At 42.7% G+C, this 13,079-nt stretch overlaps 1 protein-coding gene across 6 annotated transcripts in view; it reads right to left on the bottom strand.

Moving 5' to 3' along the window:
- ARFGEF1 (ADP ribosylation factor guanine nucleotide exchange factor 1) overlaps positions 1 to 13,079 on the bottom strand; it is a 170,630-nt gene that overhangs the window by 23,549 nt on the left and 134,002 nt on the right. For 3 of the 6 annotated variants that reach the window (XM_063611518.1, XM_063611519.1, XM_055299109.2), the window contains 5 exons: positions 7,917 to 8,056; positions 6,321 to 6,489; positions 4,698 to 4,836; positions 3,621 to 3,738; positions 856 to 2,287 (listed from right to left, as the gene is read on the bottom strand). In XM_063611518.1, the coding sequence (XP_063467588.1) occupies positions 2,123 to 2,287; positions 3,621 to 3,738; positions 4,698 to 4,836; positions 6,321 to 6,489; positions 7,917 to 8,056 (731 nt within the window). In that variant the 3' untranslated portion in view covers positions 856 to 2,122. Of the gene's footprint in view, positions 1 to 382; positions 462 to 855; positions 2,288 to 3,620; positions 3,739 to 4,697; positions 4,837 to 6,320; positions 6,490 to 7,916; positions 8,057 to 13,079 lie in introns of those variants that run through there. The other 3 variants (XM_055299111.2, XM_055299113.2, XM_055299112.2) reach the window with 2 other exon arrangements.

Below are 13,079 nucleotides of genomic sequence, written 5' to 3'. Positions count from 1 at the left end.
TCTAGCATCCAGTTGGGCTTGAACAGAGCTAGAGTTGTCGTCTTAGGTGTAACAAATACGGCACACTTACTTACAAATGCATTGTTCAGTAACTGTTCATTATCTGAGAGAGGTGTGAAAGCAAAGACTGAATACTTTTCCTCTTTAACACAACCATGTTTGTTAGATGATACTGACACATTCCCTTTTTGTTTAATGCCATGTACCACACAACTTCAACTGACTCCTCGAACATACAATATTGCAAACTGTGCTGAAGAGAACTTTAGCTCTTTTTAGCATTCAAGTAGTATAGCCTGATGCTAGGTTATTAATATGCAAAACATATTAAAAGATTTTTGGGCGGGATATGGTGGCTCACGCCTATAATCCCAGCACTTACTTTGGGAGGCTGAGTTGGGAGGATCACTTCAGGTCCAAGAGTTTGAGACCAGCCTGGGCAATATAGTGAGATCCCATCTCTAAAAAAAAAAAGTTTTTTAATTAGGCAAGTGTAGTGGTGTGTGCCTATAGTCCTCACTACTGGGAAGGGTGGAGTGTGAGAATCGTAAGCCCAGTTTGAAGCTACAGTGAGCTGTGCTCATACCACTGCACTCCAGCCTGGACAACAGAGTGAGATCCAGTCTCTAAGATAAATAAATTAAAATTTTAAAAATTGCCTTAAAAATGAGTATCCTATGGTAAGTACAGTGTAAGGGAGGATCTAATGCTAGAAGCTAGAAAGAAAATACCAGAACCAAACAATATTGAATTTGTAGTTCTAGCTGAAAATGTCTTTTTCCATTGTTGTTCGGCCTTAATAGAACAGAATCAATGAAACATGGGGGTGGGTTATACAGGTTTTGATTGCACTGATGAAATAATTCAAAAACTTTATTGACCTATAACCTGATTAGAATATGCCAGATGAGAATCAATATTGTACAGAAAGTTGTACAGAATTTTTTACATAGAAAACTTTACATCTGTACCATATACATTTTATCCATCTGAAAAAATTTTCTACATCCACTGTTAATACGGAATGCTTGACAATCTTGTCTTTTAACCATCAGAGCACAATTCACAGTATGAATACATTTCCAGTAAATCTAACCTCCGCAAACCATGCCAGATTCGTTATTTTAATATATTCAACATTAAATTCTGTACATAGAGTAAAATCTACATCAAGCCCCACCACCCAAAAGAAAAGAAAATGACAGCAATCTGGATTCATTTTGCAGTGATTCAAGTTTTGGTCCATAAAGGATCATTCTATTTTAATGGCTCATCTTTAAAAGCCCTAAGAGAAATATGTGACAGGTAGTTACTGTCAGTAGGGATATTTTCTACCTTTTTTCCCCTGTTGTTGACGTGTCGGCCACAACAGCTTCTGGGCATGTTAAAGCCTCAAAATCACCACCTACCAAAAAGGGCAAAACTAAAAATCCCCACAAAATAAAAAAGAAAGTTCCACCCAAATGTTTAGTGCATTTGACAAAATATTATGGGTATTTAGCCAATGAATAAGAAAATAAGAAAGAAAACAGTGCAGGAAGAACTATATAATGTTTAAGATTTTTATATTACAGACCTGCATCTCTGTACATTTTTCACAGGATGATTACCAGTATCTCAGATAGCCTGAGTGTGCAAAAATCTTCAGAATAAGAATACCATAGTTGCTAAATATCTTTTACCATGAACAATAATTTCTTCTTCTCTCCCCACTCCCCAATTATAAACATTTTATCCTTCAAAATACAGCTCTCCTGAGTTGTACTTCTTGTAGAAGTCCAATCTTTACATCTATAGTTCTTTGGGTAAGTTTCACTTCCACACCTGCCAAAAATATGTGGGGCTTTTCCTGCCGTGGAAGACAGGGAAGGACCCGTGAGCATGAGCTGACACTGTTTAAACAGGCTTTCTGCTCAACATGAGGCCAACATAACACACAAAATCCGCCAGTACTAAAAGGGACTGGAGTGTTGCAAGTTTGAGTAAGACTTCTAAGCATCTTTACCAGTAACTCTCAGACACTGCAATCCAGAGACATCATTTTTCACGTAGGAAACCTCAGCTCCAGCATCCTTTTAAAGAGTGGAGGGATGTAAACGCCAACAAAAATATTAAGTTCCCATCATTGCTTGTTTATTCCAAGTTCCTGTTCAGGTGGTTGTGATATCTGAAAAACTACTCCGATTCGCAGAAAAAATCTTCTAAGAACAGCACGAAGTTCAGGAATCAAGTCAAATTGCATAATTTCACATAAGAGAGGGTAGTAGAATGATGCATGAGCTTTAAACTGCAGGGAAAATGAATTTCTCCATTAGTAGTGATTGCAAACTGCAGAGCCTTAAACTGCCTAGAGTCACACTACTCTGGGGCTCCATCACGGGAGCCAGGAAAGCAGGGTCCACAGCAGGCAGTGACTCTGTGGGTTGTGGAACTGAGAGACAGAAGTGTTAGAAAAACTCACTTCATACAAACACTATTCACTTACATATCCTTATTTTGAAAAACATTTGCCTGTATATCTTTGACAAACTTTTAGTAATTTAGCACTGTTTTTCCTGGGTAATAAGCAAAAGCAGGCAACTGAGTACAAACTAGAGTTGGGTTTTTATAAGCTATGGGTTACTGAAATTTTATCTTTTGTTACATAGAAATTTTAAGTTTGGGGGAAAATTCTACCTAACACTGCAATATAAAATCTAAACAGTTCTTCAGGCAAAGCTACATTAACGTTTCACATGTACAGTTCAATTGCTATACTTTGGCTGTATCTTCACAGTAGTTCCTTTATCTCTGAACTCTAGTCTGCAGCCTCCTTTCCTACCCCTCTGTGCCCCTCCGGATCCAGGGAAGCAGTGAGACATATTATGGCAAAAAAAAAAAAAAAAAAAGCCAGCTGTGGAGTAACAGAGGCTGGGATTTAGAGCCCTTGGCCTTTCAAGTAATGGGCCACATCACTAGGCATTTTTAAACCTAGGGTCACAGCAAAGCAACCTGTTTCCGTATGTGTGAGCTGTAAGTTGCTATTTTGTTTTGTAACAGTAGAATGTACATTTTTGAAAACCTTAAAATAAATATGCACTTATATTTACAGTCATATATGTGTATTTTATTTCTACTGGTTTAAAATTCTTAGATGAGGCCCATTCACTAGGGACTCTGGGTTACCTGGAACCACTAAATATGCCAAAGGAAGAGCTGCAGCCCAGAGCACAGGCCCAGGAACCAGATGTAGTCTTGAGTAGTAGGCAGAGTACAAGGCCATGAGGTGGTTGGACAGCAGTTTTCAAAATGGGTAAAAGGGGGAGACTCCTGGGGTCATGATGGGAATTTCAATGTTGAGGGAATCCAGGAACTTGTCAAGGTATCCCAAGGGATTCTGATCCCTCACCTACTGAATCCCCTAGAGAACTGCTAATTAGTGAACAAAGTTGGGTAAGGAGGGAGACAAGCAAGGACTGAGGAAGATACAGCAAGGCCACTGGTGGCTTTGCACAAGCAGCAGTGCAGCGTGGGCACGCTTGATTCATCTCTGAGAGCTCTTGCACGGCGGCTCTGGGACCCGGCATCCCAATGCGAATCGGGCTAGAAATGTGGGGCTGGATTCGAAGCCTCATACTTACCCTATTATCGCTTATCTTTAGAACTTTAGTTAGAAACAAAAGCAGTAAGTTAGTCCAGGCTTCTCGATGACTTTCTGATGTTAGAGTGAGGAAGTAACTTAGTGCTTCACTGCAGACACTGCAAAAGAAAAGGTTTCCTTTAATGCTACTTGTGTTATCTACTGGTCCCCATATTCACTGCGAAAGAGCAATCATGAACATAGTAGTGAATATGAACTATTCAAGAACATGTTAGATCCCATCTGTTTACATTAGCTGGAGCGTCAACATAAACATGCTTTTCAAATTGGGAAGAAAACCAAACATGTTAAAAGAAGCCATTGTAACTTACCAGGAAACCCACATTTTCCTAATTTTCTAAGTTTCTTTCAATGCAAAGCTGCCGTGTGGCAGGTGGCACATGTAAAGCTTAGTTTCAAGAGACCTGGACTGGAATCTGAGGCGACTCCTCTCTTCACTGACCCTTGTGAGGCCCTAGATCACAAGGCCCTGTGGGGCCTTAATCAATCAGTCTTGTCAATCAAATGGGATAACAGAGACTAGGTGATCCCTTAAAATTCTAAAATGTATTTAACTGGCCTCAGAACATGTATTCCTTAAGTGGATATGATAATACAATGCAGATGGCCGTATTCTTTCTGAATGGCATGTTTCATTCTTAGCCTGAGTTTACACGTTAGTTGTCTTAAAGTAAAAGAGTAAAAAAAGGTAACACTAAGAAAAACTCCAAATATTTTTTTCAAAGTAAATGTAGGCAGGCAAGTTTTCACTTTCACAAATGATTGTTTTGTAAAAATGGGACTATCTTATGACATTAAAAAGCCCTATAAATGGTATCACAGTTCACAGTTTTAAAACAGAAAACCTCCTTTGTCCTGCATGTTAGACATGATTTGGCCACATGTCACTAAAGCACATTCATCTCTAAGACTAGGTTTAATTTTTACAACTGCTCTGTGGAATAGGGGCATCCAGGCCCCAAAGGCTCAGCTCTCAGCATGGTCCCGCCGGTGCCCCTTTCCTGCCCGGCACCACGTGGCTACCTGGTCAGAGATGGAAATCAGTCAAGAGTCTTACTTCAAAAGCCTCTGCTGGACCTCCTCCCAGGCACTAACGCGGCTCTCATCCATGTACATCCGGAAGAGAATGCGCAACCCACAGGCCAGGCTGCTGGTCTCCTGCTTCAGAAGGTTGGGCTTGGATTTGCCTTTGAATCCTGCAGAAAGGGGAAGTTTCTGGGATTTGTTTGGGAAGGCATCTTATGTAAAGGTGAAACAGCCCATATGGAGGCACATTTTGTTTGTGCTCAGCCATCAGCATCTGCTGCTTACAAAACGGAGCCACAGCAGCCTGATGTGAAGGTGATTTCCATGTCCAGAATTCCCTCCCTATTCAGATTGGGGATATGAGATATAAAAAAACTTGTGGCCTGGGAAGGTGGAACCCTTCATATGAAACTGCACTTGAATCCCCAAAGCTGTGGAAGGAGCCATGTGCTCTGCCTGCGCGAGGGGTCTCAGATAAACAGGGGCAACCCCCAGGAGGTGAGAACTGCTCTGTCAGAGGTCTGATGGGTCCAGTGTGTGTGGACAGAAGGAGGTTCTATCAGCTCAGCAGGAAGAGGCCCAGTGGAATGGTGGCAACAACTTGGGTAGAAAACAAGGGGAAAAATAAGTACAGACTACTCTTTGCAGAAGTTAGGTTGTAAAGGGAACAGAATGGCATAGCTGTTTTAAATAAGCAAACATAAGCACCAAACCCTTTTGAACAGAGTTTGATGTTCGATAAGTATCAGCCCCCTTCTTTTTCTCTGCCTTATTCTGCAGCCCCTCATCCTCCCAGCACTGTTTTGCACCTCATAATTATATTTCTTTCTTTTTTCTTTTCTTTTTTTAAGAGATGGGGACTCACTGTGTTTCCCAGGCTGGAGGGGAGTAGTGTGATCATGGCTCACTGCAGCCTCAAACTCCTGGGCTCAAGTGATCCTCCCACTTCAGCCTCCCGAGTAGCTGGGATTACAGGTAAATGACACCATGCCCCGCTAATTTTTAATTTCTTGTAGAGACAGGGTCTTGCTATGTTGGCCAGGGTGGTCTCGAACTTCTGGCCCCAAGCAATCATCCTGCCTCAGCCACCCGAGTAGCCGGAACTACAGGCGTGAGTCACCGCACCTGGCTCTATTTCTTAAATTAAAAAATTAAGAATGTCACTTTGGTTTATAATAAAAGCTTATTTTTTGTTTAAAATGTCTAACTTGTTCTAGAACAAATATACCTCACATCTCAATAAATTCACCTTTACTCTGAGCTCTGGCCACTCCCAGTAAACAGAGAAGCCATTCAAATACACATGCCAGGTTTTGTGTGTGTGACTTTTACACATATTTATTTCTAATGAACAGACAGCTTTTATCATGCCAATGAGTACCAACAAGAAGGTCCAGGTTGGGTAAACAAGATGAAAGAACAATATTAGTCAAATAATAGACCAAGGGGGAAAAAATCCACCCAAGTAGTTATCTGGCTTACTGTAGACCAGAAAAGGGCCTGGTTGTGGAATTACTTTATTACTGTTAAGGTCAGAGTACACATAGTGACATGCACAGACCTACAGCAGACAGTCAATGAGTTCTGAGACCTGTATGTATCTGTCCCACATCCATCAACAGTAAACATTAAATGTGACGCGTGTGTAGCTTACCTGCTTTCCACAGGGCAGTCCTCTGTTCGTTGTTGGAATTAAATGCTTTTGCAAATCTATGTGACTCTAATAAGCAGTCCAGTAGCTTAAAAAGTTGTTGTGATGTTAAAAAGCGGTACATTCCTTGGTCTTGAGTATCAACTCGAACATCAAAGTCCACCGCATCTCTCTTTGGAAAACAAACCACCCCAGCATATACACACAGTCACAATAATTTTAGTTAATTTACAACTCAATGCTCCCCGAAGACCAGTTTTACAAGAAAGCCACAGACACTCAGCTTGATCTAACCTAACAGAAAGTAAGGGAAGGTCCACCTTCCGTTACGCATCCTCGTCCCCAAGGACCACCTCCCATTAGTCCAGACCCTCCTGGACTCCCAACTCCCTGGCCCTGTGTTCCTCAGCCCCTCAAGTTCTCCCTTCTCTTCTCAACTGCTATGGAGTCCATGTATCATGATTTTAATTATTCTTTCACAACTCCTCCTCTTCTTTTTAGTAACTGGCTGGCAAAATGGCCGTGTCATCATGTGTGACTGGAGAAAGCAGACTGGTTTCTCTCTAAACCAGTGGGCTCGGTGCTGGCCCAGCCCTTGGCAGACCTTGGCCTAGGCCACATTCCTGGCCAACCAGCTCACGTTTTCACTTCTCAAGTAGCTAAAACATTCTTCCAAATCTCACATGGTAGATGACTTTTCTTCCCATCTCAGTGAGAAACCAGAAGCTGGCAGAGGAGGTCTCTCACAGGCTCCCACCCCAAATGTACCAGACTTCCTGCATCCATAACCCATCCCCCAGCCCTCCCCCTGCCGCCACATGGGAACTGTCTGGGCTTCTACCCCAGGTGATTCCCACTCTGTCTGAGGTACTATCTCCACTCACTCAAAAACATGGCCCTAGCAATTGCCCCTCTCTTGCCTACAGTCAGTTTTTCTCTCCCTACTGGAAAGCTCTCACCAGTGAACACGCTGCCATATCACCAATCTGGAGAACAAAACATAGCAAACCTGTCTCTTGAACCCCTCACAATTCCAGCTATCACATTTCTCTGTGCCTTTACAGAAAACTTCCTAACAGAGTACTGGCTGAGTCCACATTCTCTCTTCTCTCTCTCTCTCCTCATTACAATTACGCTTTTGTCCTCGATTTAACATTTAACACACTGTTAAGGTTCCAAAGTCTTCCAAATAGTTAGAGGGCAATTCTCAGGTGTAATATCACTTGACCTATCCAGAGCATTTAACAAGTGACTGATCACGTGCTTCTTAAAACATTTTCTTCACCTGACTTCCTGGACAACTGACACCTGCTTCCCCATGCCTCCCCATGCCTCATGGATTCTCGTCCTCAGTCTCTGCTAGCTGCCTCATCTCCAGGAGCTGTAGAGGACGAGGTCCCTAGTAATCAGTTGCTGACCCTCCTCCCTACTCTAGCTAACCTTACTACCTTGTGATGGGATCCAGTCTCCTGGTTTAAAAGGACATCTGTAATGATGAAGGCCTCCCAAACTAATTCTCTAGCCTAACTCTACAGCCCAGACTGCTACAGCTAACTTCCTGCTTACACAAAACAAGCAGCCGTCCTCCCATCTCCTTACCTGCGCGGCAGCTAAGTTTTCCGCATCTTCTTTCTTACTTGTGGCTGGGAAGAAGACAATGTTGTCGATAGTCTGGATCAGTTCCAGCTGCACAACACATTTAATCAACAGGGCAGCAAACAATTTTTGTTCTGGAAATTCTGTGAGGAAACCCCCCCCAATGCACATGCAAACAAAAAATTATTTTGAATCCTTTATAATTTCCATGACATTACAATGCTAAGGAAACATTAATATGTATTCACATATCACACTGAGAAGGACATACTGCTTTTGCACACAGGCACTACTCAGTAAAAGTTGAACTGATATTTAGAAAAGCCTTAGAAAAGTAATTTTTAAAATAAAAGTGCCCTACATAGTTTAGAACAAGCTTGTCCAACCCGCAGCCTGTATGTGGCCCAGGACAGCTTTGAATGCAGCTCAACACAAATTCATAAACTTTCTTAAAACATTATGAGATTTTTTTTTTCTTAGCTCACTACTATTTTTCATTGTAGAAAGAAACAGGGATTATAAGTCGCCCAGCATTGGAGCCATTGCCCCAAGACTGCCTAGTAGGCAGCTCCCTTTGGGCAGTTGTCTGCCTCCTGGAAAGCTTCCTGCTGAAGCTGCCCCTGAGAATCTGGGATGGAGGTGTGGCCGTGTGGTCTGGGTCCCCTGGGACCATACATGTTAGTGTATTTTATGAGTGGTCCAAGACAATTCCTCTTCCAATGTGGTTCAGGGAAGCCAAAAGATTGGACACCCCTGATTTAGAACAATAATATATTCAAGATGTTCCCGCTACAAATTTTTTAATTCAAGTTATTTTTAACGAAAATGTAACAAATGGATAAAAACCTAAAACTGAAATATCAACTGTAAACCCAAGTCTGACCTCTGAAAATAGGGAATAAAGGGGCTGGGCACGGTGGCTCACGCCTGTAATCCCAGCACTCTGGGAAGCTGAGGCAGTTGGATCACCTGAGGTCAGGAGTTCAAGACCAGCCTGGCCAACATGATGAAACCCCATCTCTACAAAGCTACAAAAAAATGTGCCAGGCATGGTTGCACGCACTTGTAATCCCAGCTACTCTGGAGGCTGACACAGGAGAATCGCTGGAACCCAGGAGGCGGATGTTGCAGTGAACCAAGATCACACCACTGCACTCCAGCCTGGGCAAGAGAGAGAGACTCCACCTCAAAAATAAATAAATAAATAAAATTAATAAAATTAAAATAAAAATAGGTTATATGAAAACCTATGACATAAGAAAATAACAGAACAGATCCATGTGAGACAGGAAGTGAGGGCAGCCAAGACTCTGGATTAACCTATGCAATACTGTGGTTTGGCCACAGCATGTTTTATTTGGATCCAGATTCGTAGTTGTGACTGAAATTACCTCTTATTTTCAAAGACATCCATCAGCAAAGAAGTCTATAAAAAGTTAAGCTGGGGCCGGGAGCAATGGCTCATGCCTGTAATCCCAGCACTTTGGGAGGCCAAGGCGGGTGGATTGCCTGAGGTCAGAAGTTCGAGACCAGGTTGGCCAACATGGTGAAACCTCGTCTCTACTAAAAATACAAAAATTAGCCGGGTGTGGTGGCACGTGCCTGTAGTCCCAACTACTTGGGAGGCTGAGGCAGAAGAATGGCTTGAACCCGGAAGACGGAGGTTGCAGTGAGCTGAGATCACAGCACTGCACTCCAGCCTGGGTGACAGAGCCAGATTTCATCTTAAAAAAAAAAAAAAAAAAGAAGTTAAGCTGAACACATTACATCAAAAATAACCAAACTGCAAAGTAACAAAAGTGCCACCAGTGTTTCCCTCATCAGCTATACACAGTCACGTCCCTCTATCCTGAACACATTTGTTCAACAGGGCGTTTCTGATAGTCCGCCGTCCCATGTGGACACATTCATGGGAGTGCTCCCCTTGTCTGACCATGCCAGCTAAGTAGCTAAGCCAATGCAGCAGCACAAGGTTAGAAAAGAGGACTCAACTCCTGAGATGCTGCTGCCATGCAGCCCAGGGGACCCAGACCACAAGGCCACACCTCCATCCCAGATTCTCGGGCAGCTTCGGCAGGAAGCTTTCCAGGAGGCAGACAACTGCCCAAAGGGAGCTGCCTACTAGACAGTGTGGGCAATGGCTCCAATGCTGGGCGACTTACAATCCCTGTTTCTTTCTACTATGAAAAACATTTTACTACAAATTCCCTTCTCTGGCACTAATGTGTGGAAGACAAATTCATGTTTTAGGGATTTTCGGGGGTAAAAAAACAACTTATTTAAATTTATTCTTATTGAGATCATTAATGAAGGCTCCTTTTCAGATACTGTTCATAAATGCTATTCTATTTAACGTTTAGTTCTTAGTACTGGATCACAAGTTGAAAAAACAAAGAAACCTGTAAGTCCTATGGTTATCTCTTCCTCTTAAATCTTGTCTTCTTAGTCCTTTATTACAGTGACAGCGGCATGGGCAGTCATCCATTCACTCCCTCATTCAGGTCAGAAAAACATCTCAGTCCCGGGAGCAAGAGACTCCCAGTAGCACCTGGACTCCAGAATGGACTTAGCAGTAGATGGAGGTCTTAGGAGACCTATTTTCATCGTCCCAAAGTGAGTTGCTCAGGGGTGTTAAGAGCTTCCAGCAGGGACCCAAACAGTTCTAGTGACCCCAAGAATTTGGCGGATGAGGCTGTACTCTGAACAGGGATGCCAAGCCTCTTCATAGTTTCTCGTGCCCTTTGAGACCTGGACAGGGATCCTAACTAAAGTCTCACTAGCAAGGACCAGGAGCACATTTGATGACAATATCTATTTGGACAAATTTTAGTCATGACAAGGCCTGACACTGCCAGGGTTATATTAGTCAACCATTTCATTGTCCACACAACAGAGAGCAAAGCTAAGCAGATTTTAACTATGTGGGACTGCAGGTACTGAATCAACTCGACAGAGCAGTGGTGCAGAAAGAATGAGGCTGGTCTGTGCTGTGATTCTTTTCACTGAGTTGGAGAGTCAGATGCAGGGGCCTCCCCATCAAACAGGAGAACCACAACCTATCCACCAAGGAAGAGGGCTCATGAGAGCTGGGTGGCCGCTTGTTCTTCCTCCAGCTCTACCTGTTCTGAGTCAACAGTTCCAGGATGAACCTCGCCTAAAAGTCTTCCAGGGGAGCGACAGTGGAATGTCTGACCCCACAGCTCACAGTGGCAGGAAAGCAGAACCCTTGCCCAGGAAAAAGGATAGTCCCAGAATAGCCAAGTGCACACTTTCCACTATGTGAAGACCAAGTCCTGCCCTCACAAAGCTAAGTGTGTTTAAATTCAGTCTTGAGGCTGAGAGTGAGAAAAGCCACTCACTATTCCTTCCTCTTGGCCTTTCTTGGTGCAGACTGAAGCTGCAAAGGATTCCTACATGAACCATTCTGTTCTTTGGAGAACAGGAATGAAAAATGAAACTGGGCCACTCACTACCACCTGTTTCCTCTTTAAGAAATTAGCAAAATACAGTGACTGAAGATAGAAGGTCCTTTCAAGTAGGATATGATAATAAAGCCTGTCTTCTCTCAAGAACTGTAAGCACCTAGGATTAAAAAATTCCCTGAAAAAAATTAAATCAAAATGGATTAATGACCTAAATCAAAGAGCTAGAAGAATAAAACTTCATAGGCCAGGCACAGTGGCTCACGCCTTTAATCCCAGCACTTTGGTAGGCCGGGCAGGTGGATCACTTGAGGCCCAGAGTTTGAGACGAGCCTGGCCAACACGGCGAAACCCCGTCTCTACTAAAAATACAAAAATTAGCCAGGTGTGGTGGCATGTGCCTGTAATCCCAGCCACTCAGGAGGCTGAGGCAGGAGAATTGCTTGAACCCAGGAGGTGGAAGTTGCAGTGAGCCAAGATCGCACCACTGCACTCCAGCCTGAGTGACAGAGTGAGACTCCATCTCAAAAAAAAAAAAAAAAAAAAAAAAAAAAAAAACTTCATAGAAGACAACATTGGGGGAAATGCTCATGACCTTGGATTTTGACAATGACACCAAAGGCATGACTAACAAAAGAACACAGAAAAATTGGACTTCATCAAAATTTAAAAACAGGCAAAGGACATGAATACAAATTTCTCCAAATAAGATATACAAATGGCCAACAAGCATATGAAAAGATGGTTAACAACACTAATCATTACGGAAATGCCAGTCAAAACCACAATGAGGTAAACTTCTCACCCACTAGAATGGTTATCATTTAACAACAACAAAAAAGGCGTTGGCAAAGATGTGGAAAAACTGGAATTGCTGGTGGGAATGTAAAACGGTGCAGCCACTGGCTATAGAAAATTGCTTGGTGGTTCCTCAAGAAGTTAAACATAGAATTACCCTATGAGCTAGCAATTCCACTCCTAGGTAGATAATGCAAAAGAACTGAAAACAGGTATTCAAATGATATTTGTACACAACAGTTTGTAGCAGCACTATTCATGACAACTACAGGTGAAACAAATACAAACGTCCATCATCAGACAAATGGATAAACAAAATGTGGTCTATATATTCAGTGGACTATTAGTAATAAAAAGGAATGAATTACTGATTCATGCTACAACATGATGCGTCTTGAAAACACTGTGAGAGCAGACACAAAAGGTTATATTTTGTATGATTCCATTTATATGAAATATGCAGAATAGGCAATTTGCAAACACAGCTAATTAGTGGCTGCCAGGGGCTGGGGAAGAGAAGAAGAGGAAGTGGCTGTATAACAGTTATGGGGCTGGGGGGCTCCCTTTAGGAGTGATGAAAATGCTTTGGATCTAGATAGAGGTGGTGGCTGTGAATGTACTAAATGCCACTGAATTATTATTCACTTGCATATTGTTATTTCTGTTATTAAATTTCATCTCAGGTTTAGAAAGTTCTCAAAGCTGTCCTGTTCTCCTCTAAGGAGGCTGTGGTCTTTTCTAGGTGTTGTAATTTTCCTTCAGCAAACGAAACTGAATCGATCCGGTAAAAAAGGAAAGGGTTCCTCTTTTTTGTGAAAGGGTGAGGGGAGGAATACAGGTGACCTGTGGATCCCTGTATGGAGACAGGGGTGTGGGCAGCAGTGAGGGAAATGGGCACAGGCCGACTAAGGTTGGGGTGCAGTGTGGAGAAAAGGGTTGCTCCTTA

Source organism: Symphalangus syndactylus, chromosome 11 (genome assembly GCF_028878055.3).
Source record: "Symphalangus syndactylus isolate Jambi chromosome 11, NHGRI_mSymSyn1-v2.1_pri, whole genome shotgun sequence".
NCBI lineage: Eukaryota > Metazoa > Chordata > Mammalia > Primates > Hylobatidae > Symphalangus > Symphalangus syndactylus.
Note: the sequence above shows the minus strand (reverse complement) of the source record. Positions and strands in the feature narration are given on the sequence as shown.